The sequence below is a fragment of the Hypanus sabinus genome, chromosome 13 (assembly GCF_030144855.1).
Source record: "Hypanus sabinus isolate sHypSab1 chromosome 13, sHypSab1.hap1, whole genome shotgun sequence".
Taxonomy (NCBI): domain Eukaryota; kingdom Metazoa; phylum Chordata; class Chondrichthyes; order Myliobatiformes; family Dasyatidae; genus Hypanus; species Hypanus sabinus.
Genome location: NC_082718.1, coordinates 107368702 through 107395244, shown reverse-complemented (window position 1 = coordinate 107395244; position 26543 = coordinate 107368702). Strand labels below are relative to the sequence as shown.

General features: G+C 42.5%; 1 protein-coding gene across 5 annotated transcripts in view; it reads right to left on the bottom strand.

Moving 5' to 3' along the window:
• The window catches only part of LOC132404264 (solute carrier family 2, facilitated glucose transporter member 11-like), a 76255-nt gene extending 51190 nt beyond the window's left edge, over positions 1 to 25065 (bottom strand). For 3 of the 5 annotated variants that reach the window (XM_059988406.1, XM_059988403.1, XM_059988407.1), the window contains exon 1: positions 20647 to 20789. In XM_059988406.1, coding sequence (XP_059844389.1) covers positions 20647 to 20670 — 24 coding nt within the window. In that variant the 5' untranslated portion in view covers positions 20671 to 20789. Of the gene's footprint in view, positions 1 to 20646; positions 20790 to 24934 lie in introns of those variants that run through there. The other 2 variants (XM_059988404.1, XM_059988405.1) reach the window with 2 other exon arrangements.
• Positions 25066 to 26543: the final 1478 nt, after the last annotated feature.

Sequence of the window (26543 nt, the reverse complement as noted above, 5' to 3'; positions counted from 1 at the left end):
GGAGGCACATGATAAAATGAGCCACAATCAACACGGTTTCCTTCAGGGGAAATCTTTACTGACAGATGTGGTGGAATTCTTTGAGGAAATAAACAGGATTGATAAAGGACAGTCAGTAGATGTTGTTTACTTGGATTTTCAGAAGGACTTTGACAAGGTGTCGTATATGAGGCTGCTTAACAAGTTTGGTTGACTGGCAGGAGGCAAAGATTGGGAGTGAAGGGAGCCTGTTCTGGTTGGCTGCATGCGAGTAAAGGTGTTCTTCAAGGGTCAGTTCCAGAACCAGCTCTTTTCACTTTATATCTCAATAATTTGGATGACAAAATGGTTACCAAGTTTCCAGACATTACGAAGATAGGTGGAGGGGCAGGTAGTGTTGAGGAAGGAGTGCATCTGCAGAAGGACTTGGACAGATTTGGAGAATGAGCAAAGAAGTGGCAGATGGAACATAGTATCGGGAAGTGTATTGGTCACACACTTTGGTAGAAGGAGTAAAGGTGTAGACTATTTTCTAAATGGGGAAAAACATCAAAAATCAGAGGTGTAAAAGGACTTGGGAGTCCTCATGTAGGATCCCTGAAGGTCAACTTGCAGGTTGAGGTGGTGGTAAGGAAGGCAAGTCCATTTTGAGAAGACTAAATGGAAAAGCAAGCTTGTGATGCTGAGGCTTTCCAAGGCAAGTGTCAGACCACACTTGGAGTACTGTGAGCAGCTTTGGGCCCCTTCTCTAACAAGTAGATGGCATTGAAGAGAGTCCAGAGGAGGTCCACGAGAATGATACCAGGAATACAAAATCTAACATGTGAGGAGAACTTAATGGCTCTGGGCTGTATTCACTTGAATATAGAAGAATGATGGCGGTGGGGGGGGGGGGGGTGGGAGGAAATCGATCAAATATTGAAAGGCCCATGTAGAGTGGATGTGGAAAGGATGGTTCCTGTAGTGAGGAGTCTAGGACCAGTGGGCACCGCTTTAGAAAAGAGGGATGTCCATTTAGAACAGAGATGAAGAGCAATTTCTTTAGCCAGAAAGTGGTGAATCTGTGGAATTCATTGTCACAAATGGCTGACACCAAGTCATTGAGAATATTTAAAGTGGAGTTCATAACTTTCTTAATTAGTCAGGGCATCAAAGGTTACAGGGGGAAGGCAGGAGAATGGGGTTGAGAAGGATAATAAATCAGCCCTGATAGAATGGCAGAGCAGACTCGACGGACAGAATGGCCTAAAGCTTCTCCTGTGTCTTAACAGGTTGGTAAATAATAGGCTAGAGTTAGTAATCCAGTGTCTTCTAAATCCACCACATAGCTTGAGAATGTTAATTGCTTTTTGAAATTGAAAATAAAATCTTCTTATTGATGCACAGAGTTGTCAGATAAATCTGCTGGATGAGTCAGAGACTTGATGTCTGCAAGTGCAATGGAAGCCGGAGACTGCCTGTCCTGAGGCTGGACGACTGTCCGTGTGGGTCAATAGTGGGGTGAGAAGAGTCTTGTTTTGCTCTTGTTGTTTTGTTGCTGTTCATTCTGTTGTGTATTGTGGACATGTTTCATTGGTAACGGGATGCGTGGTAACCCTTACACCATATTGTTAGGTTGTATTGGTTGTTAACACAAATGACACCTGTTCACTTTATGTTTCCATGTACATGTGATAAATAGTCTGAACCTAACCTGCATCTGAATCCTAATCTGAAGCTGGATCTGAATCTGAATCCGAATCTAAATCTGAGTCTGAATCTGAACCCAAAATGAACTGGTGCTGGATTTCTTTTAAGGAATGCCATGGTTATTATGGTGGTTTACACCACGCACAGAGCTCCACACCAGAAAAGTTTTCTCCTAACTTCCCCCTTAGCCAAGTGCCCTGTGTGAAGAGATGTTGGGCAATAAATGGCAGCCTGAGCAACGCCACCCACAGACCAGGAATGAACATGTGAACTCAACATTAGCAAAATCCCACTGCACCTGCTCAGCTCAGCTGCACTTCCACAGTCAATGTTCTACCCTACGATGAAAATTGCCTTCCTGCTGATGCATTTAGCAGCGTTACTAGTCTTTTATCAACACATCAATCATGGTCAACAAAACACAGGAAGATTGTGAGGAATATGAAGAGAGCATGTCAAAACGCCAGGCGGTATCCAAAATACAGTTTAGATGTTGAGGGAGTGCTAGGAGGGTGCATACCACATCAAATGCTATGCAAATGTCCTAAAATAAAATCACAAACCAGCAGCTGATTAAATGATAGATGTCAGCAGAGAAGCAAGCCCTACGACCCCACCTCACCCATGGTAACCATAATGCCTATCACAATCATCCCATTTGCACACATGGTTTTGATCAATATGTTTTAATATTTCATACTGACAACAAGCTAAACTGCAAGCACTTGAGAGCCAGACTTTGGAAGCCCTTAAACACATTGTTAACAGCAAGACAACCATGAGGAGAGAATCTCCCTTCCTAAGGAGTGGCTGGTGGGCTGCAGGGAGAGGGCACATGTGGTTCGGTATACAACAGTGGATTTTAACGGATTCGCTGAGCACATTTTCTGCAGGGGGTGCTCTTCAGATGGCGCGCACTGCAGATGCTGTGCGATGCTGGTGGAGGGAGTGAATGGTTGACAGAGCGCCAAGCCAGCACAGCCCTTATCCTACAAGTGGAAAATAGTCCAGCGTTTCCCTGCCTTGCATCTCACAGATGGCAGGAAGGCTCTGGGGTGTCACTCGCCACAGGATCCCCAACCTCTGACCTGCTCTTGTTGCCGCAGGATTAATGAGGTTGTGCTGGTTGACTTTCTGGTCAGTGGTGATGCCAGAATACTGAAGCTGGATAACCTGATGATGGTACTGCCTTGGGGTTGAGCTCCATTGTGTTATGGTTGGCTGTTGTCTGACATCGGGGTGGTGTGGATATTACTTGCTACTTCTTGACACATGTCCAAAATCCCAATTCAGACAAGAGACATATTCACCTTCCTTTGAAAAATATGTGGTAAGTGCAGGAGCTAGATTAATGGCATTGTTTTTTTTTACTGATAGTCCCATTTTTCATGGATTTTCCATAAGAAATGCTTTAGTGTAGGACAAAAGGGAAAAAATGTATAGGACAATGGGAAAGGTCAGAGGAGTGAATGAATTTTTAGACAGCCGGTACAGTAAAGGTATAATGGGCCAAATGGCCTTTTGTGCTGTATTTACACTCTTTACTAGGTACACCTGTACATCTGCTTGTTAATGTAAATATCTAATCAGCCAAACATGTGACAGTAAGTCAAAGCATATAACAATGGTCAAGAGGTTCAGTTATTGTTCAGACAAAACATTAGAAGGAGGAATAAATGTGATCTAAGTGATTTTGACTGTGGAATGATTGTTGGTGCCAGATGGGGTTGTCTGAATATTGCAGAAACTGTTGATGTTCTGGGATTTTCATGTTCAAATGTCTCTAGAGCTTACAGAGAATTGTATGAAAAACAAAAAAAAAATCCAGTGAGCAGCACGTCTGTGGGCTGATAGGAAGTGACTCAGATAACCACAGATTACAAGAGTGGTGTGCAGAAGAGCTTCTCTGAGACCACAACATGTCAAACCTTAGAATGGATGGACTACAGCAGCAGGAGACCACACCTGTATCTAATAAAGTGGCCACTGAGTGTGCTTCTGTGAATCCAGTTGCAATACAGATTGAATTTTCAATATTCTCCAAGTTTAATTAGAAGAGATTAAAACTAGTGCATACTGTGCGTGACTAAGAAAGAAACAATCAGCTTAGTGAAATAACAACGGAACGCACAGATGTGAAAACATTGTAATTGCTTTTTTTTCCCATGAAGTGATTTTTATAACATAGTGTATTAAGCATAGCTCTCTGAATTTATATCACACAGATACGATGAGAGATGAAGCCGAAGTCAGTGCATCAATAAGTAATCTCTGGGTTGGTGGGTGAGCAGGTGTCACCATTTGCCGGTCCCTGCTCGTTCATCCCATTGCTACATGGACAGGGTCAGTTTGAAATAAAACCTGTTAGCTATTTCAATTAATAATTCCTTTACAGGTGCTTTGGACTGTAAGGTGATTGCCAATGATTTGGCAGATTTAATGTCCTAGTCAACTTTCATAAGTGACTATGAAATGATCAGCTGAATGGTGGGAGGATGGAAATGAACAAATCCTTTGTGCCGTTGTCCGTGGGAAGTGTAACCACCTGAGCAACTAACTTGCTTTCATTAACAAGAACTGATTGACTGGAGATTATGTAAACACACTTCATGAGTTAATACTTATGAAGAAGTGGTAGACAAGGTTAAATAGTAAAGGAACTAGTTAAGCGGAGCTTTTATTAAGATCACGATTCAACCTTACACTTTGAACATTCAGCTCTTGACATATCTTAACAGTTTGGAGTACAATCCAGTGATTTTAATTATTCTTCTCCCAACATTACCCTGTGTCTGTTTACCATAGACTCAATCATCTGAACTCATCTCTTTTGGAGTAAGACTGATTCATACCAATGAGCATGCCGTAAAAGATTCAAAGTGTTACAAGAGAAAAAGACATTTGACTTTACGTGGTGCATTTATGTCACTAAGATATCCCAAAGTGTTACTGCCATTGTAAGAGGAAATGAAGCAAACACAACGAACTCCCACAATGAACAGATGAACTAATCATATCTTGCCAGCATACACAAAATGCGTGAAGAACTCAAGTCAGGCGGCAACTATGGAAAAGAGTAATTAGTCAACCTTTCCGCTGAGACCCTTCATCAGGATGATTCTGTTTAATTCCCTCCATGGATGCTGCCTGACCTGCTGAGTTCCTCAGGTAATTTTTGTGTGATCTTCAGCATCTGGAGAATCTCTCTGTCTACATTTTTCTGATGTTCTGTGTTGATCCGACTCCAGGCTCACTGGCCCTCTACCATCAAGCACTTATCTCCATAAAACCCATTTTCTGTAGCACTTAGCCCATTGACTCCTATGTTTTGGGATTGGGGGATTTAGGTTTTTTTCCCTTCAATAGCTCAATATGAAAACATCCAAAGGAACTGATGGGGATGTTTGGGTGAATGGGAATTCGTGGGAGTTAAGGAATTAAGGAAGTAAGATTTTGCATGAAGTTTCGGCTACTGAGATGTGTATTTTGTTCACTTAGTTATGTCTTAAATGTTGAGAGAGCAGCTGCCACTGCTACACTGAAGCTTGATACAATATTATTTTTACCATGGTTAATTAAAAATCACGAGACATTTTGTCAAAGCATTTCCAGCAACAAAAGAATGATACCCAGTAACCTTGTGCGCTGGGATGACTAGAATGTAGAGACAATCTCCCACACACAGACAGGCCTTCACACGTAGATTTTTATTTTGATATCCTAGGTGACTGCTTCAAATAATTTATTTTTATGTATATTCTCAACATGGTGAACTGATTAATAGATGGAAGTACCAATATCGTTGCTGGTTTAAACAGGGCCTTTTCATTGCCACAGTCACAAACAAAGTTGAGGACATGTTTTGAGGTATTGAGGTGATACTTATCAACCTTGAAGTGGATGGTTTACAGTGAGAGAGATATTAAGATATAAAAACACTTCGAATCTAAAAGATAGTAGATACACAGCTCGCACTTTTCGCAGGGTTAAAATGTCTGGATACTAGAGGACATGCAGTTAAGGTAGGAGGAAGAAATTTCAGAAGTGGTGTGTGAGCAAGTGTTTTTACATAGAGAATGGTGGGTGCATGGGATTGTGTGCTGGGGTGGCACAGGAGTCAAATGTGACCATTGTGGTTAAGAGGTTCTGAAGTAGGCTCATAATCATATTGCGCAGAGAATGGAGGGATACAGACATTATTTAAGCAGAAGGGTCTAATTCAGCTTCTCAGCATAAAATTGTGGGCAGAAGGGCATGTTGTAGAGCCATAGAGCTCTACAGCACAGAAACAGGCCCTTTGGCCCATCTAGCCCATGGTGAACTATTATGCTGTCTGGTCTAATCGACTTTCACTCGGACCATAGTGCTCCAGAGCCCTCTCACCCATGTACCTACCGAAATTTCCCAAATGTTAAAATCAAACACGTATCCATCGCTTCTGCTGGAGGCTCATTCTACACCCACAGTGCATTCTCAATCCTCCCTCAGGTTCCCATTAAATATTTCACATTTCACCCTTAACCCATGACCTCTATTTCTAGTCTGTTTGCATTTACCACTCATATTTTTGTATACTTCTATCAAATCTCCCCTCATTCTCCTATGTGCCAGGCAATAAAGTTTTATCTTTTTCAACCTTTCCCTAAAACTCAAGTCCTGGCAACGTCCTTATAAATTTTCTCTGCACTCATTCAATCTTATTGATATCTTTCCTGTAGATAGGTAACCAGAACTGTACACAGTACTACAATTAGGCCTCACCACCATCTTATGCCACTGTAGCGTACATTATTACAGCTTGGGGTGTCATAGTTAGGAATTCAATCCTGAAGTCCTCTAAGAGAAGTTTCTGTATGTCCTCCCCGTGGAATGTGTGGGTTTTTTCTAGGTCCTCCAGTTTCCTCCAGAGACCAAAGACGTACTGGGTAGGTTAATTGGTCATTGTAAGTTATCCTATGCATTAACTTCCATCTGCCATTTTTTCCACTGGCCTTCATCCCACTGCAAGCTTTGATAGCCAACCTCATTGTTCACTACACCTCAAATCTTGGAGTTATCTGTAAATTTGCTGATTGAGTTAACAACATTATCATCCAGATCATTGATATTGAAGACAAACAACAAGACCCAATGCCGATCCCTGTGGCACACCACCAGTCACAGGCCTTCAGTAAGAGAGGCACCCATCTACTAACACTCTCTGGCTTCTTCTGCAAAGCCAATGTCTAGTCCAATTTACTACCTCAATTTACTACCATACTATGTTTTACAATGAAGTTCTGATCCAAGTTTTCCTCGTGGGATAGTGTGAGTTTGATTGCCAAGTGTTGCAAGGAGATGCTCATTTAAACACAAAAGATTCTGCAGATGATGGAAATTCAGAACAATGCACACAAAAGATCTCAGCAGATCAGGCTCACACTTGGAGAGGAATAAAGAGTAGATGTTTCAGCCTCTTTATTCCTCTCCAGAGATGCTGCCTGGCCTGCTGAGCTCCTCCAGCATCGTGTGTGTGTTACTTGCTTATTTAAGTATTGAAGTTGAGTTGAATTACCTGCCTCGCCTGCCATTATCACCAGTTGGCCAGGTATGGGAAGTGATGAGAATGAGTCAAAGTCATTGCTAACCCTCAGAATGAAACTCCCTCCACCAACCACGAGTAAAATATTGCAATCCATGGCTTAAGGAACACTACCCAAGCCCCAGGTCATATTGCCCCTGTCATAGCATTACACAGAAACCCAGACATACAGAACAGGGACAGGCCCTTCGGTCCAACATGTCTGTGCTCTCCATGACACCAAATGAAGCTAACCCCTTCTTCCTGCGTTTGGTCTATATCCTTCCATTCTCTGTTCATACGTTTGTCTCAATGACTCTTGAAATTTATAGTTTTAGCTGTTTCTGTTACCTCCCCTGGCAACACATTCCAGCTACCTATCGCTGTCTGTGTGGAACAAACTTACCTCACACACCTCCTTTAAACGTTCACTCTCTCACCCTAAGCTACTCTATGTTGTCTAGTGTTTGACGTTTCCACTCCGGAAACATAGAAAGCCTACAGCACAATACAGGCCCTTCGGCCCACAATGCTGTGCTGAACATGTACTTACTTTAGAAATTATTTTGGGTTACCCATAGCCCTCTATTTTTCTAAGCTCCATGTAGCTATCCAAGAGTTTCTTAAAAGACCCTATCGTTTCTGCCTCCACCACCGTTGCCGGCAGCCCGTTCCACACACTCACCACTCTCTGTGTAAAAAACATACCCCTGACATCTCCTCTGTACCTACTTCCAAGCACCTTAAAACTGTGTCCTCTCGTGCTAGCCATTCCTGCCCTGGGAAAATGCCTCTAACTCTGACTATCCACACATAGTCACATCTTTCTCTAGTTTCTCTCTGAAATCCCTTTAAGGAAGTGCCTGAGACTCATAGTCTGCACCTTTCAATCAGCAGCTTCAAATTCCTGGGCGATGATCTGCCCAAAGGCCAGCACATAGATGCAATCATGTGAAAGGTGTGCTGGCATTTCTACCTTCAAAGGAGGTTAAATAAACATTGGATACCCTGAGAAACAGATGTACCTTTGAAACTATCCCGACTGGCTACAGCATGGTCTGGTACGTCAGCTCAAATGCACAGGAACATAAGAAGCTGGAGAGAGCAGGAAACTCAGCCCAATACATCAGGAGCACATCTGCCCCCACCATCATTAGTACCTGCAGGAGGTGCTTGAACCACAGCCCTAGTCACTACATTTTAGCAACACTATGTCCACGTTGGTCGCCTCGTACTAAAATGGACTTTCCCTTTGTTTTTGCTGTAATGGTGTTCTTGCTTGTAAAAACGAGTATGATTCATTACTAATTTATGTTTCTGTGAATGCTGCTTTATGCCTGTGATTTTGCCGTAAGCAAGCTTTTCATTGCACCTGTGCGTGCATGTAATTGCGCATTTTGTCTTTCATCTGATTCCCACTCCAGCACAATCCATCCCACTTCCCTTCCCGGCCTCCATATTAGCTGATGTACTTTCTCCTCAGACACTATCAGCGCCCCGCCATCATGTCCCTCCTAGAAAAACACCCTAAATCCCACTATCCCTGAAAACCTGCTGCCTTATCCAAACCTCCCTTTCTTCTTCATAGTCCTTGGAAGTGTTAATCCCTGCAAAGTCATTCCCACTTTTCCAGTCAGGTTTGTGTCATGAGACTAACAAGGTTATCAGTGACATTAGGAGTCAATGCCTAACACAACCTACGGCTCCTCGTCCTTTTCACCTTGTCTCCGACCTTTGACATGGTTGAACACACCTTTGTCCCCACCAACGTTCGCCTAGGTTGGACCTCACTCACGTGAGTCATTTATAGCAGTGATCAGGTCTCGTTCCTCTTGAGAAGAACCTGTCCTCACAGTAACAAGACTCATGTAAATATACTGTGAGACAATAGAATGCAGCACAGGCAAGGAAATCAGAATTTAAAGCAGAGGCCTTATGTTGGAACTGGAACTCCCATCAGCAAGGTAAGGTATGACGAGAGACCTGGACAAAGATGGTAAGGACCCAAGTTCTGGAGTATCTGAGATTAGAATTGAGACATGATGCGAGACTGAGATGAAGACGCTATTCTAAACTAGATAGACGAGAATTCAAAGCAGAGCTGATGATTGAGCGCTGAACCTCAGTTCAGCTGCTCTGTAAATATTAAAATCCCAGCGCAGAATCATGCCCGCCGATTAGCAGGACGGACCTGAATCTTTAAAGGATTCACGTTATCTATCCGTATTCTGGAGAGTCAAAGCATCTAAACTGGGAAGCTGGCATGGTCCTTGGGTCCAAATCCTTTCCAAAGATGAACTGCCAAACACCCAAACAGTTTGTGAATACAGAATTCTTTTTACAGTGAAAACCTGTTCCCAGTCAACAAACCTGGGTGGCCGTGGGGTTAAAGGTCAGGTACTCACAGGTTTTCAACTTGGAAATATGGAAAGCGGGACTGATTTTAAGGTCCCTGGGAACTGCAAGGTGCAAGCCACCGGGTTTATTTCTTTGAGAACCTTGAAGGGTCCAATGAACTTGGGTGCCAGTTTCCTAGATTCCACCTGGAGAGGCAAGTCCAGAGTAGACAGACAAACCAGTTGCCCAGGCTGTAAAGCTGGCCCCTGTCTTCTCTTGTGGTTAGCCCTTATTTCAGCCTTCTGGGTAGAAACCAACAAAATCTCTCTTGTTTTCGTCCACTTTTCCTTGCAGTATAGGATGACCGCAAGTAGCTCTCTATTTCCGATATCATAGTTCATCTCTGCTGGCAATAGCCACCTGGGGAAGAAAGCACAGAGGAGCAGTTTATTGACAGAAGGAGTCCATTGAGATAAAACTGCACCCACTGTGACATCCAAGGCATCTACCTCCACGATGAAAGGAAGGACCGGGTTATGGGAGGCCAAAGTGGTAGCTGTCATGAATCCTGCGAAAGCAGCCTTTGCTTCGGTCAGTCAAATGAAAGGGCCCCTGGATCTCGTGGTTAGTGCTGTCAGAGGAGACACCGTTGAGCTGAAGTTCCTCAGGAACTCTCTGTAAAAGTGGCAAATCCCAGGGTCCATTGGACTTGTTTCACACTTGATGGTTGTGGCCAATCTCCAACTGCCTGTGTCTGACTAGGGTCTATCTCAAGACTGCCATTAGCAATGATAAAGCTCAAGAATGAAAAATTGGGTCGGATTTCTCCAGCTTGACATAAAGTCCAAGGTCTAGAAGCCTCGGTAAGATATCTCTGACTTGAGTAACATGCTCCTCCATGGATTTCAAAGTTAGGATGTAGTCTAACTAGACAAAGATGAACGTCACAGAGCACATCGTTTATGATGGCTTGGAAAACTGCTGGCACGTTCACAAGGCCAAAGGGCATGACCTGTTACTCGTAGTGCCCTGTCAGTGTGTTGAATTCAGTCTTCCACTCGTCATGGGCAAACGCGGACAAGATGGTACATATCCCGCCAGTCTAACTTCGAGAGCTCCTTGGAAAACCACATGAATGGAGGACAAGTACTAGGCAGACGACCTGTTGCACAGTCATAGGGTTGATGTGGTGGAAGAGTTGAAGCCCTTCCCTTGCTGAAGACCACTTCCAAATCCTTGTAGACACGGGATTTTGGCCGGCTTGAGTGTTGCAACTACCTCCGAACGTTCCTCCAAGGATGACTCCTGAGGCTCCTTAGGCGGCAGGGGAATCTGGCACTTCAGAGTCTCCTCTGTAGTTTCACTAGAATCTTCTGTCGAAACATAGTCCAATTGTGAGTACTTATCCATCTCTAGAACCGTGACCAAATCAGAGTCCAAATTGTCAACTGTGTCCTCAGACAATGAGGTGCTACGAATTTTTGTTCTCCTGGGACTAGAGACTAGGTTTCAAGGGTCAACGTCTAGGAGCCTTTCCCTTATACAGGACCTGGCTTGGTTGCTAGGGCACCAAATTTCTTGGCTTGCTCCTGATCTAGAGACCCTTTCTTTCCAGTTCCAGTGCACCTCTGACTGGACAGGGTTGGGACTCACGAGCTCCTGATGACTGGAGCCGGCTTGCCTGCCCTTGGAGGCAGGACTGAATCCTCTTACGGCTTTCAGAGCAAAAGTCCGCCTCCTGGTCTCGGGAGGATCGGGGGGGGGGGGGGGGGTGTGGTTCAGGACACCAAACCGAAAACTTTCCCTCTTGCCCAGACTTGACCATCCGATGGTCCTCCCTTCCTCCCGGTTCATGGAAGGGTTATGTTTAGATGGCCAAGGGTGCCTGAGGATCAGAGGTACGTGAGGAGAGTCTATGATATGGAAACTAGTGGCCTCTGCATGTCCCCCTGTCCTCATTTATTAAACCAGTGTCTCCTGCAACATCTGCCCAGATGCAGGAGGATGACCATCCAAGGCAGTTGCGATCACATGCTGGCTCAGCTCCTGCAGAGGTATTTTCAGTTAACAGGCTGTCCCCAAGCTGGCTCCGGGGTGTGATGGAACACCCTCTTCACGGCATTCATGAATTCTCCCAAATCAGAGCAGATCTTCCACCTCCATTCCCACTGTACAGTGGCCCAGGCCGGGTCCTCCTAGTCATGAAGCCTCTGCATGAGGCCTCCATGTGAAACTGGGATGGCTGGAGGTCAAACATCAATGAACACTGAGTGCAGAAGCTGTGGCAAGGACCCGGGTCACTGCCATATCTCTCTGGGGTCAGAAGCTGGACTGACTCCACAAAGCTACCGACAGCCTCACCTGAGTGAATTTGGCTTCCTCCTTGCGACGGTCTGTGCATGGCGACCTGTATCTCCAGGCTCTGTCTAGAAATGGCTGGCCACAGCTGACAAGAGGCTCCAATCCCCCACTGTCAATCATACAGTGACGAGAGACCTTGGCGAGGGTGGTAAGGATTCGAGTGGTATCCAGGTGCCAAAACATGGGCACCAATTAGTAATCTTCCAGTTACTGATATTCCAGAGAGTCAGAGCATATACACCCCAGAAGCTGGTGCAGTTGGGTGTGTATCATAACAAAGATTTAATGGCAACTACAATAAAGCTGATGGAAGACTGGAGCTGGGTGCTCCTGAAGATAAAAAGGATAATGATACAGGTGTCACTCTCTGTTCTGAACTGATTCCCCACCTTGTACCCTCTGTAGATGAGAGCTCTTCTAGAACATTTGGATCTCTCACCAGATTTTCAGCAGGAAAGGTCATTGTCTGTCAGCAACCATCCCTGCAAAAGCTCCCGTCTGGAAGGTGCTACAGGGGCTAGTAAAACAAAAAATTCACGGCATTTTAAAAGTTTCTTTCCCCAGACAGATAATCTGATTAACCATTCTAATTAGCCTATCGCACCTCCCACTGTCTATTATCTCAGTCACTACACGATAAACACTTTAAACCGCATTTTATAAAATTGTTTACATTATAAATACATGTTGGTGTTTATGTATTTATGCACATTTTATTCCATATCTGTATTTTAGCCTCTAACTAATTTTTTATAGAATTAATTATTCCTTCTGATTGTTGAATGTTGGTTTTTTTTGTTACATGTCACATCAACACACTACAGCAAATTCCCAATCCCTGTGAATGTCAATCATGAATAAAGTTGTTCCTTAATCCTTGAAATCATTTCCAGCTGTAATTTGATAACACTGCCTAGAGTGGCCGTGTTCACTTTTACTTCCAATTCTAATCTTTGTGCTGAGCCTCCTCTAACCTTGATTGCTGCAGAGACCAATCCAGGAGAAAGCCCAGCCACATTGCTTGCAATATTGAGAAACTATGAAGATGTTCAACTTCGGTCAACATCAAAAATTATTTTTCTTACTAGTTCGTTAAAATACAGAATATTAATCCCCAAAGTCTCTAGTGCAATCCTGAAAGATTTACGACTGAAGGAGTGGCAAGTTGGTAAATGGGTTTATAATTGTCATATGTACTTAGGTGAAAGACATGTCTTTCATGATGCTTGTACAGATCAATTTTTACAACAGAGCATTGTAAGATAAAACAATAACAGGGCGCAGAATAAAGTGTTGCAGTGCAGGGAAAGTGTAATGGAGGTCATAACAAGGTAGATTATGAGGTTAAGAGTCCATTGACAGGGTTGACATGTGGTTAGGTGTGATGGCCTTCATCATCCGGGGGAATGAGCTCAGGAGCCTGAGGTACTGTTACAGATTTATAAGATCTTGGTCAGACCCCACTTGGAGTACTGTGCTCAGTTCTGGTCACCTCACTACAGGAAGGATGAGGATGCTATAGAGAGAGTTCAGAGGAGATTTACAAGGATGTTGCCTGGATTGGAGAGTATGCCTTATAAGAATAGGTTGAGTGAACCATAGAGCCATAGAACATTACAGCACTGAAACAGGCCTTTTGGCCCTTCTTGGCTGTGCCAAACCATTTTTCTGCCTAGTCCCACTGACCTGCACCTGGACCATATCCCTCCATACACCTCTCATCCATGTACCTGTCCAAGATTTCCTTAAATGTTAAAAGTGAGCCCACATTTACCACTTCATCTGGCAGCTCATTCCACACTCCCACCACTCTCTGTGTGAAGAAGCCCCCCTCCTAATGTTCCCTTTAAACTGTTCCCCCTTCATCCTTAACCCATGTCCTCTGGATTTTTTCTCCCCTAGCCTCAGTGGAAAAAGCCTGCTTGCATTCACTCTATCTATACCCATCAATTTTATATACCTCTATCAAATCTCCCCTTATTCTTCTACGCTCCAGGGAATAAAGTCCTAACCTATTCCACTTTTCTCTGTAACTCAGTTTCTCAAGTCCCAGCAACATCCTTGTAAACCTTCTCTGCACTCTTTCAACCATATTAATATCCTTCATGTAATTTGGTGACCAAAACTGTACACAATATTCCAAATTTGGCCTCACCAATGCCTTATACAACCTCACCATAACATTCCAACTCGTACTTGGCCTTTTCTTCTTGGAGCGATGGAGGATGAGAGGTGACCTGATAGAGATGTATAAGATGATGAGAGACATTGATCGTGTGGATAGTCAGAGGCTTTTTCCCAGGGCTGGAATGGCTAGGGGTCATATTTTTATAGGAAGTAGGTATAGAGGGTATGTCAGGGGAAAGTTTTTCACAGAGAGTGGTGGGTGTGTGGAATGTACTGCCAGTGACTGTGGTAAAGGCAGATACAGCGGGGTCTCTTATGAGACTCCTAGATAGGTACATGGAGCTTAGAAAAGTAAGAGCTACGCAGTAAGGAAATTATAGGCTGTTTCCAGAGTAGGTTACGTGGTCGACATAACATTGCGAGCCGAAGGGCCTAGAATGTGCTGTAGATTTCTATGATTCAATCATACAATAATACCTTTCAGCAACTTTAGAACAGCAGGACAGAAACTGATAAACACAAGAGATTCTGCAGCTGCTGGAAATCCAGAGTAACACACACATACACACAATGCTGGAGGAGCTCAGCAGGTCAGTGAGCAGCTATGGAGAGGAATAAGTAGTCGACATTTCAGATTGAGACCATTTATCAGGACTGGAAAGGAAAGGGGCAGAAGCCTGAATAAAAAGGTGGGGGGGAGCAGGAGGAGTGCTAGCTGGCAGGTGATAGGTGAGACCTGGTTATGGGGAAGGTGGGTGGGTGGAGTGGGGTGAAAGGAGAGGGAGTGAACAATGAAAGGGAAGGAGGAAGGGCACCGGAGGGTGATAAGCAAGTAAGAAGAGAATGGGTAAGAGGGGAGCCAGAATGGAAAAAGAGAAAAAGTGGGGGGGGGGGGGGGGGGAGAAATTTCCAGTCAGAGAAATTGAAGATCGTGTCATCAGGTTGGACACTGCCCAGACAAATACTAATTGTTGCTCCTCCAACCTGAGATTGACTTCATCATGGCATTAAAGGAGGCCACAGACTGACACGTCAAATGGGGATAGGGAGTGGAATTAAAATAGACAGCCACTGGGAAATTCTGCCTGATGCAGACAAAGCAAAGGTGCTCAACAATGCTCCGGGTCTCACCAGATACGGTAGGTGATCCAGACAGACTTGCAGGTGAAATGTTGCCTCTCCAAGAAGGGCAGTTTGGGGCCCTGAATGGTGGCGAGGGAGGAGGTGAAGCCACAGGTGTAACACTTCCGCTTGCAAGGAGAAGGGGGAGATGAGTAGGAAGGGACGAATGGAGAAAGCGATCCCTCTGGCAGGCTGAGAATGGAGGAGAGGGAAAGATGTGCTTGGTGGTAGGATCCCGCTGAAGGCAGCAGCAGTTGCAGAGAATGACGTGCTGGATATGAAGGCTCATGGAGTGGTAGTTAAGGACAAGAGGAACTCTATACCCATTCTGGCAGTGGGAAGATGGGATGACAGTGCAGTCCAGGAAATGGAGGAGATGCAGTTGAGGACAGTATCAATGGTAGAGAAAGGAAAACTCCATTCTTTGAAGAAGGGGGATATCTCAGATGTCTTGCAATGGAAAGTTTCATCCTGAGAACAGAAAGGGTGGAAGTGGAGGAATAAAAAAAGGGAGTAGCATTTTTACAAGTGACAGGGTGGGAAGAGGTATAGTAAAGGTAGCTGTGAGAGTCCGTAGATTTATAAAGACTATAGATAGACGGGGGGGGGGGGGGGGGAGGGGAGAGAGAGAGAGAGAGAGAGAGAGAGAGAGAGAGAGAGAGAGAGAGAGAGAGAGAGAGAGAGAGAGAGAGAGAGAGAGAAACTGCCGTTGATGCTGGTGGTATCTTCTACCCATTGTGAGGCAGGAGAAGGGAGAAAGTCCAGGATAGACAGGACCTTTGATTATGCTGGCTGCTTTGCTGAAGCAATGGGAAGTGTAGAAGGAAGGCTGGTTTCTACGATGTGCTGAATAGTTCTGGTTTCCCATCACCTCAGTATCCACTGTAAGCTCCATAATCAGAAAAGAGACAGTGAAATGAACAGAGTCCTGGCATGTTGAGAACACATTTCTGCAAACACAGTTCTTTATAACTGTTGTTCATGGACTGTGGGAAAACTCTGTCAACAGGTCTTACCACCAGCTAGCAGATTTGTAGAGGGTAGATGAGGTGCAGGAGCAGAAGGGGGAGATGCAGCAGGAACCAGAGCGAGAGGTAACTTTTGATCAGATGATCTACAAACTACAATTCCAATAACAATGCCAATAAATTCAACCACAATTCGCCATACGGGCAACTTCCTTGCCTCACTTTCTGATCACAGTGACTAGTTGGCCATAATGCAAAAATAAAAGGCAACACAAAGTTAGCACCTTCTGATGACAGGTCAGCTACTGATCTTTGTGAATGCCTTTCACAGGTATCTTCCTGCTCGAGTGTCCTATGTAACATGATTGCAATGGCTGCAGTATGACTGGTGGAAGGCTGTTGACTCACCAGAGACAGCTTTGGAGGAAAAAAACACGATTAAGCCCGGGTCCAGCCACTTCTAACAAATAACAAGTGCTGATAACCAACTATAGTTTTGAGTCCATTGCAGAAGTGTGTAACTAATGAAACAATGAATTTGTACAAGCTGCTAGCAGTAATATTATAAATAAGCAAAGAGTGCGAAGTCAGCCTCTCTGTATTGGAAACCCCAAGGATGAATCAGTCATACATTTAGTCGCCAGCCTATTGTTAAAAGCTTTCCAACTAAGTCCTCCCATGTTCCAATTTAACTCTTCTCTATAACCCTCCGAAACATCTCTGAAGAATCGAAGCTATCTGTATGAAGTTGCATGCCCACATTCGAGTCTATGTGAAAAAGCCACAGGATAGGACTACTTTTCCAGTAGAAATGAATATTGCTTATTATATTTTTTTTAATTACAGCTTTGATTTATTTTTGCTTATTTGTTATCTAGAGCTGATGAGTGGTTATTGGTAAGTAACACTAAAACTCTTTTCCTTTCCACTAACCTGCTGAGTATTTCCAGTATTTGACTTTGTACAAAATGATTTAATAGTTTTGATGACACTCTCTTGCATCTCAATATAATTTTCTTCCCTGTAGTTTATGTAATTTTGCCACCACACTCTACTTCCACTCTGTTCACTGAAAATTCATAAGTACTTTATTGACATTCACACAATACACTTTGAAATTCAATCATTCAGCCCCCAATCTTTCCCCACCATTTAATAAATTCATAGCTAATCTGATCTGAATCTCAACTACACATTTATACCTACCCACTGATGCCTTTCTCTCCCATGGTTACCAAGCTGCTGATCCCTCCAACTTTAAAAAATCCAGAACTCTGTCTCTTCAAGGAAGAGGATTTCAAACATTGACAAAGCTGTGAGAAAAGTATTTCTGCTCATCTCTCTGAGATTGGCAACCCCTTTTTAAAATAAGTTTTCCCCACCCCAAGTTCTAGATTCTCCCACAAAAGAAAGCATCCTCTCTATATTCATCCTGTCAAAACTACTCAATATCTAATTCACTTCTCTCTCCACTGAAATCCAGAGGATACAAGCTCTGCCCATCCAACCATGCCTCATTAGATTCCTGTCCATTACATGAATTAGACTAGTAAATTTCTGAACTGCTTCCTTTCTTCCTTAAGTTGTGAGATCAATGCCTTACACAAAGTTGAGAAGGTGGTCTCCTCAAAACCTATATAACAGAAGAATAACCTCTTTATCTTTGTAATGATCCCTCCCACAATAAGCAACTCCCTGAAGGAGGTATATTAATGTCATTTGACCAATTAAAGAATAAATATAAAATATCAAATAACACTCTTTTCTGTTATTTCCAATTAAGGGCTTATTTAAGAGATAAACTGGGTCAAACAATGTTATTGCCAAAACCTAATGAAATAGAAACTTTAATTCATAAAGGAAAAATTAAAAAAATTATTTCTGGTATGTATAATTTGATTCAAAAACAGGCAATTAAACAAGGAATTCATAAGTCAAGACAAAAATGGGAAACTGATTTGAAAATTAAAATTGATGAAACAAGTTGGTCAAGATTATGCCTTGACAGTATGACAAATACAATAAATGTTCGACTAAGATTAATACAATATAACTTTTTACATCAATTACACCACAAAAAATAAATACATTAAACTCAAATTTATCTGATCAATGTTTTCGATGTAATCAAGAAATTGGTACTTTTTTACATTCTACTTGGTCTTGTTTTAAAATTCATCCTTTTTGGACAAATCTAAGAGTTTTACTGGAACAAATTATTGGAATACAACTTCCACATAATCCAACATTATTTTTACTAGGCGATATTGAAGGGATAAAATTGAAATCCAAATTGAATAAATATCAGAAAGAATTCATAAAAATTGCATTGGCAGTAGCCAAAAAGGCTTTTGCATTTACTTGGAAATCGGCTTCATACTTAAGGATAGATCGTTGGAAGAATGAAATTTTTAGCTGCATTCCACTTGAAAAAATTACTTAAAATTTAAGAGATAAATATGAAATATTTCTGAAAATTTGGCACCCTTATTTACAAAAAATAGGATTAAATGTATAGGTGCTCCAAAGATAAAATTATTGGTTATCTGGGGAAAGAAATAAATATACATATTAAAGCTATTATGAACTCCATGGAGCATGTGGGGATCTTCCGATATCCAGGCATTCTTTCTTTCTTTTTTCTTCTTTTTTAGGGGGGAGGAGTTAAGGGGAGGGGGGATGGGTTAATAATTTTTTTTTCTTTCTGTAACCTATTTGAAAATTCAATAAAAAATAAGCAACTCCTACAAGGGGACCACAGCCTTGTGATAGTTTGGAGGCTTGATTGCCTTAATGATCTGGAGAGCTATGTCAGGACTTTATGCTTTGGCTGTTGGTAGGGTCACCCATGCCAAGCAGGTTAAACGCTAGAGACAGACTAAGAGTGGTCCACTGGTCCTCCAGGTTTGGGGGTTCAGATCAGGGCTACAACCTTGACTGGTAAAACAAAATCGGTACAGAAACAATGAAGAATCCTTCTACAACTGAGTGTGACAGTATTCCTGAGTCTCCACCCGGGGTTTGCATGATTGACAGTAGTGAAAACTGAGATGAAGCTACTGACACAATGAGAGAAACCCTGAACACCCCCAGAGATGGAGGACCTTTGTTTCTGCCCTAAACACCAGTGGCATAACAGGTAGTAAGTTAGTACAATAAGCAATTGTGTTCTGTTAGCTTTCCTGTTTGCTAACTAGTCTTTGGGAAATCATACATTAAGACATCCTAATCTCTCACCATTAGAATCATATGCTTTTATTCTGTTATATATATCTTTTTATTACGTTTTATTTTTCTCTTCATTGACTCTAAGTTCCTCAGTCTTTGGACAATTTTTGTATGTTTCTTTTTCATTTTCATTACTCAGCGCACTTTTCCTTTTGAAAACCTACCCTTCAAAATGTCTGTACATTAATAGAGATAGACCCACTTGCTTGACAAGTAGCCCATTGTATCATTTGTTCTTTGTTCCTGTTCCTACACTTCCAACAACTGTGTTCCTCCCTGCATCTCCTTTTTGTCTACGTTCCTCTCTGTTCTCCCAGCACTCTCCTTCTCTTTATTTGTTGTCAGCTCCATCCTGCATGCTCTCTGCTTCATTCTATTCACCTCTCTTGCATTGTTCCAAAGGAATTTTCCCCCAACACAATGTATAAGCAATTTCTTGAACTGCATGTATCCTATTGCAATATAGCTAGTCTCCCTGATCTCCTCTGACATAGTTAACAACAAAAAAAAATGCAAAATCCAAAAATATAAAATCAAAAGAAAGTCAGAAAAGGGCTTACAATCAGAAAATTGAAATATTCGAGTTCACATGCTGATAATTTCTTCATTACAAACTCTCTGCACTGAAATATACTGGTCAACAGCTAGTTAACGTTCAACTCCCTGCACTGTTAACTTGTAATAAGACCATTTTTATTCCAAAAAATCTTGTATGTTAAAAATAAAGATTTAAGAAAATAGTATTCAGAAAATGGAAAGTAGCTAACTATAATTCTATTTAAGCTTCATACCAAGAAGGTTTCCTGGTTGTGCTTCTGCTGTTAAATAGTCTCAAGCTCTCCCTAGGGGTAAATGGTTGACAGTGTTTGAAGGTCTGTGCCTATTACCAGTAGAGACCAAGATTTTCTGTACCCATGTACTTTCCTGAGCAAGTCAAACGTGACAAGAAGTTAAGAAGAAGGTGAAAGCTTTATCTTTTAGTGCAGTGCATAAAAGTGACTTGACTTGACTTGACTTGAAGGGCTTAGTCTGTGAGTCTGTGTTACCCCTCTGCTTGCAAAGCAACCCTCCTGGGGATCCTGCCCTTGGATGAGGACCTCTGGAGTCCCAGAAGAAGCATTACTTGGCAGAATTGTCCCAGTGTTTTGCCCTGCAACTTCATTTTCATGAATCAAAGTATTGCTGAAGAAACAACACCATCTTCCAACCACAAAACAGATTGTCAATAATAACACCCAATGTACACATGCATGATTAAAATAATATGGTTCATACCAGCTCCTTCAGGATATTTTCCATTAGATGTTTGTTCCTAAGCCACTCCCAATTTCTGTAGGTAAGGAAAAAGTTATAAAGGGTGCAAGTTAAAATGAAAGTACCAAAGGAGAAAAGAAGGATCGGATGCCCAGTGTGTCAAGTTCCGGCATGGGTCTTATATATAGTCTGTGCATGAGCAGATTGTTCCAGAATCTCTTTTCATGCTCTGTTAATTATCTTAAAAATACCTAAATTGCACTTTCTTCATATTGCAATGAGAATACCAATTAACCTTTAGAAGAACTGGACTCTTCCACTGCGCAGGTGACTCTGATGTCGCAATCGATCTACAAGTACAACCAGTGCCTTCAAGTACCGTTCTTGGCCCCACACACAGACTCAATATCAAAGGCACCTGAGTGACATGGTACTGCAACGAGTCCTATTCACAGCCACAAAGTCAATTATTCATCTAAATTCCCCTAGACTATGAGTTCTTAGCCTTGGCTTTAGCGAGTAAAATAGAGGAAGATGGAAGTAAAATGTGTCCGCTAGGGATCAAAGCACTCTCACGTCTGAGAGAGGCGGTTGCTGTTCAGGAGATTTGATCACTGTTTCCAGTATGACAATCCAGCATTGGGCTAAGGAAGTTCTACAGAATCGCAGGTGCTCTCGCGCAGTATGGCCATGTGTAAATGAAGGCACAAGAGATTCTGAAGATACTGTAATTCTTGAGCAACACACACAAAGTGCCGAAGGAACTCAGCAGGTCAGGCAGCATTTATGGAGGGACATGAACAGACAACATTTCGGGCAGAGACTCTTCGTGATGTTTTGACCTGTGAGCAAGGGACTCGACTTCAGAACCTTCAAACAGAAGCCTCTCATACACACCCACAGAACTGGCATGGAAGGCATCAAAGTGGGGCTGCTACGCATCTCAGTAGCCAGCAAGCAAAATGTTACTGTCAAACTTCAGCAGATCCCCATTCGCCCAAACATCCCCATGAGGTCCACTGCATGTACTCACATTGAACTGTGGAAGAATTGTACCTTTTTCATTAATGATTTATTCTCCATCAGCCGACTTGTTAGCTTGCTCATATTCCATCTGAATAGAGAGGTTTGTGAAATGTCTTCATAAAGGCCAGAAGAATCTTTGTCGAGTCATGGTTATAGAGAGCAGTACAGCACAGAAACTGACCTTTCAGCTGAAATAATCTGTGCTGAACTATTCTTATTCTGTGTAGGTCAATGAGACTAGACTTGGACCATAGACACCCATATCCCTCCCTTCCATGCATCAGAATCAGAATCAGGTTTAAACATCACTGGCATATGTCATGTGATTTGTTGTTATGCCGCAGCAGTACATTGCAAAACAAAAACATAAAACTGTGAATTACAGTAAGAAGTGTGTGTTTATATATATATATATATATATATATATTTAAGTTAAATTAAATAAGTAGTGCATAAAGAGAGAAAAAAGTAGTGAAGTAGTGTTCAGGTAGTGGACAGATTGTGGAGATAGATGTTGTAAGACCTCAGACAAAATCAGGAATCAAGAGGTTGAGCATGGTGTAACTAGTGTCCTGAGCTGCGTATATTTCAATGTGAGAAATATCATAGGAAAGGCGGATGAGCTCAAGATATGGATCAACTCCTGGAATTAAGATGTTGTAGCCTTAGTGAGACTTGGTTGCAGGAGGGGCCGGACTGGCAGCTCAATATTCTGGGGTTCTGTTGTTTTGAACATGACAGAGCGAGAGATTAAAGGAAGAAGGTGATATTTCTTGCCAGGGAAAATGTCACAGCAATACTCTGTCAGGTCTGAATGGAGAACTTGACCAGTGAGGCGTTATGAGTGGAACTGAGAAATAAGGAAGGTAAAACCACTTTAATGAGGATACTATATATTACAGACCACCCAACAGTGCTAGGGATTTACAAGAACAAATTTATAAAGAGATCACAGATGGATGCAAGAAACATAATATTGTTATAGTAGTTGATAAAGGAAGTTCCCTTCTCTTCCTTGATTTCACTGTCCCTATCTATGGGGATAGCTTATCCACAGATGTCTATTATAAACCAACGGACTCTCACAACTACCTGGACTATGCTTTGTCCCACCCTGCTACTTGTGAAAATGCCATCCCCTTCTCTGAGTCTCTGTTGCATTTGTCTCAGGATGAGGCTTTTCATTCTAGAATGAAGGAGATGTCCTCCTCTTTCAAAAAAAGGGGTTTCCCTTCCTCCACCATCAATGCTACCCTCAACAGCATCTCTTCCATTTCATGCACATCTGCTCTTAGCCCTTCCTCCCGCCATTCTACCAGGGTTAGGGTTCCACTTATCCTCACCCACCAGCCTCCATGTTCAGCACATAATTTTCTGAAACTTCCACTACCTCCAAAAGGATCCCACCACCAAACACATCTCTCCCTCCCCTCATTTTCTGCCTTCTGCAGGGATTGCTCCCTACACGACTCCCTTGTCCATTTGTCCCTCCCCACTGATCTCCCCCCGGCACTTATCCTTGCAAGTGGAACAAGTGCTACACTTGCCCCTACACCTCCTCCTTCATCACCATTCAGGGCCCCAAACAGTCCTTCCAGGTGAGGCAACACTTCACCTGTGAGTCCGTTGGGGTCATTGCTGTGTTCGGTGCTCCTGGTGAGATCTGACGCAGATTGGGAGACCATTTCGCTGAGATCTACGCTCTGTCCATCAGAACAAATGGGATCTCCCAGTGGCCACCAATTTTAATTCCACTTCCCATTCCCATTGTAATATGTCCATCCATGGCCTCCTCCACTGTTGGGATAAGGCCACACTTAGGTTGGAAGAACAACACCTTACATTCTGTTTGAGTAGCCTCTAACCTGATGGCATGAACATCAATTTCTCAACCTTCCAGTAATGCCCCACATTCCCCCTCTTCTACATTTCCCATCCCCTTGTCCCTCTCTTATGTTATCCTCTAGCCCGCCCATCGCCTCCCTGTGGTGCTCCCCCCCACCGCTTTTTTCCATGGCCTTCAGTCTCTTTCACCAATCAATTTCCTAGCTCTTTGCTTCATCCCTCCCCCTCCAAGTTTCACTTTCGCCTGGCGTTTCTCTCTCCCCTCCCCCACCTTTCATATCTACTCCTCAGCTTTTTTTCTCCAGTCCTGCCGAAGGGTCTCAGCCTGAAACATCGACTGCACTTTTTTCCGGAGATACTGTCTGGCCTGCTGAGATCCTCCAGCATTTTGTGTGTATGTTACTTGGATACCCAGCATCTGCAGACTTTCTCTTGTTTATAGTAGTTGATTTTAATTTTTCACGTATTGACTGGGAATCCCATACTGTAAAAGGACTGGATGGGATAGAGTTTGTCAAATATGTTCAGAAAAGTTCCCTTCATCAGTACAAATGAGTCCAAATGAGAGAGCTTGTGATACTGGATCTGCTATTAGGGGATGAGACAGGGCAGGTGACAGAAGTTTGTGAAGGGGAATGGTTTGCATCCAGTGACCACAATGCCAATAGTTTCAAAGTGAATATGCAAAAGGATAGGTCTGCTCCATGAGTCGAGATTCTAAGTTGGAGAAAGGCCAACTTTGATGGTATCAGAAATGATCTACCAAATATGAATTGGGACAGGCTGTTCTCCAGCAAATGTGTACTTGGAAAGTGGGAGGCCTTCAAAGACAAAATTTGCATCTAGTTCAATTGAGTGAAGGTCAGGCACCACTTCTCTGCTAAACACCTACTGAACTAACCTCCTTGGAATTCCTAGAGTTAGGGTATTAAAATAAATTAGATGATATCTGTACCGGTAGTACCATATTGCATGCTGCCCATTAGTTTGGGTTATCATTGGAAAACCACTGAAGACCAGGATCAGCATAAGAAATCTAACGAAGCAGCAGTCTGCATTCAGCTTGCTCCATCGCTGTAAATTACCACAATTAACCATTTCATCCACACATTAAGTATCTCACTGTTCACAGCTCCCAACCCAAAAATATCTCACTTATTTCCACTTTCTGTTTTCCATCCACTAACAAGCACATATCCACACCAGCTAATTCTATCTGCTTCAATGGTATTTATTAACCCCATATGACATCTTGTTAAAGATCTTTAGATAAAGCAAATGTGCCATGTTTGTTGGTTGTTATTATCTTTACTGCTATTTACATAAAACTCTAATCAGTTTGTCAAACATGAGTTCCCTTTCATACAGTGTATCCTTGCTAACTGCGTTCTCCTTAATCAGTAGATATCCTTCACATTCTACTTTCCCGCTTTCTTACCCATTTCTTGGTCTAATTTTGCTGAAATTTTCCCATTCCTTAGATGAACAGCTTTCTTTTAGGCTTTTCCTTTGACTTCTCCTCTTCATCACAGATGAACCACACATCCTGCTGTCTTTTATGTGCTTCCAATAAACTGCATATTAATTCTTGAGAGTTTTCTCTGCCAACTCCTATTAAGGCTTTTAATCGGTTTTCCATTCTATCATGTACAACTCGTACTTCATGGACAGCTGAACTTAGATGTAAAACCTTGATTTTTGATTAAACTAAATCACTTTCAGTAAAACTATCATTTAATTATTACTGACCTCCAAAGGCCAATTAGCAAAAAGATTACTGATTACCCTTTCTCACGGTTTCTACATCTAATATAACCCTGGTTCATTCCTTAATATATTAGTTTAGGAAGCCATCTCTAAAGTACTCAATAAATTCATCCTCCACATTATTACTGTTAATCTGATTTGCCCAGAATAGATGTAAATGAAAGACCTAATGTGATCATATTGTATGGAAGGTAATAGACATTAAATGTGTATACTGTAGGGTCTAGATTTATTCTCTACCTTACATTATGAAAGCTGCTCAGAAGCAGAGAGACTGAGATGTTTACTGACCTCGCAGTTTCTTTGCTCCACTTAAACAGACTTTGCTTCTTGATCGTCTGAGTCCTGTTCTATTCTCTACAGCCTTTATCCTGCTTGTTATTATCAGCACTTCCTCCTCTTCCTTTCCTGTTTTGCTCAAGTTTTCTGAACATTAGGCATTCCTGAATATTTACTTCCCATTGCTGGTTACATTGCAATCATATCTCTGTAAGGGCTACATGATTGTTCATTTGGACTCTGTGGCCACTTTATTAGGTACACCGATACACCTGCTTGATAATGCAAAGACCTGATTAGTAAATCATGTGGCAGCAACTCAGTGCATGAGACATGGACAAGGGCTTCATTTGTTGTTCAGACCAAAGTTCAGAATGGAGAAGAAATGTCTTTCACTGTGGAGTGATTGTTGGTGCAAGGCAGGGTGGTTTGAGTATCTCAGAAACTGATGATCTCCTGGGATTTTGAGCTGGAGATCTCTATGTTCTATAACAGACATCAATGGGGTAGGGTAATTCTAGGCAGTTTGTAGAGCAGGTTACATGGTCGGCACAACATTGTGGGCCGAAGGGCCTGTAATGTACTGTCAATTTCTATGTTCTATGTTCACAATAGTGTCTAGACTTTACAGGCTGCACAAAAGTTCTTTGCGGGAACAATTGTTTGCGGGAACAATTTTCTTGCATGGTTTTGGTTTGAATGACTCGGCATCATTTTGGTTCTGGAAGATTTCTGTCTGCAGAACTTCCAGCGTTCAACTGCGTGTGACGCAGAACACGCGCAGCGGTGTTGTATATCCACAGAGGGTTCATTTTCTCTTAGATAAATTCAAAGCTTCCTTGCACAATTTTGTATCATTGAAGGGTTGGATTTCTGCTGTCTTTTTTTTTTGTTTCCTCTGTGTCTTGAGACTCTCCATTTATTTGTCTTTGCAAAGTGCATCAGCTTCCATGCAGAGGTGGTCTCAGTGAAGGTCTGAACTATGTTCGGAAGTGACTGCT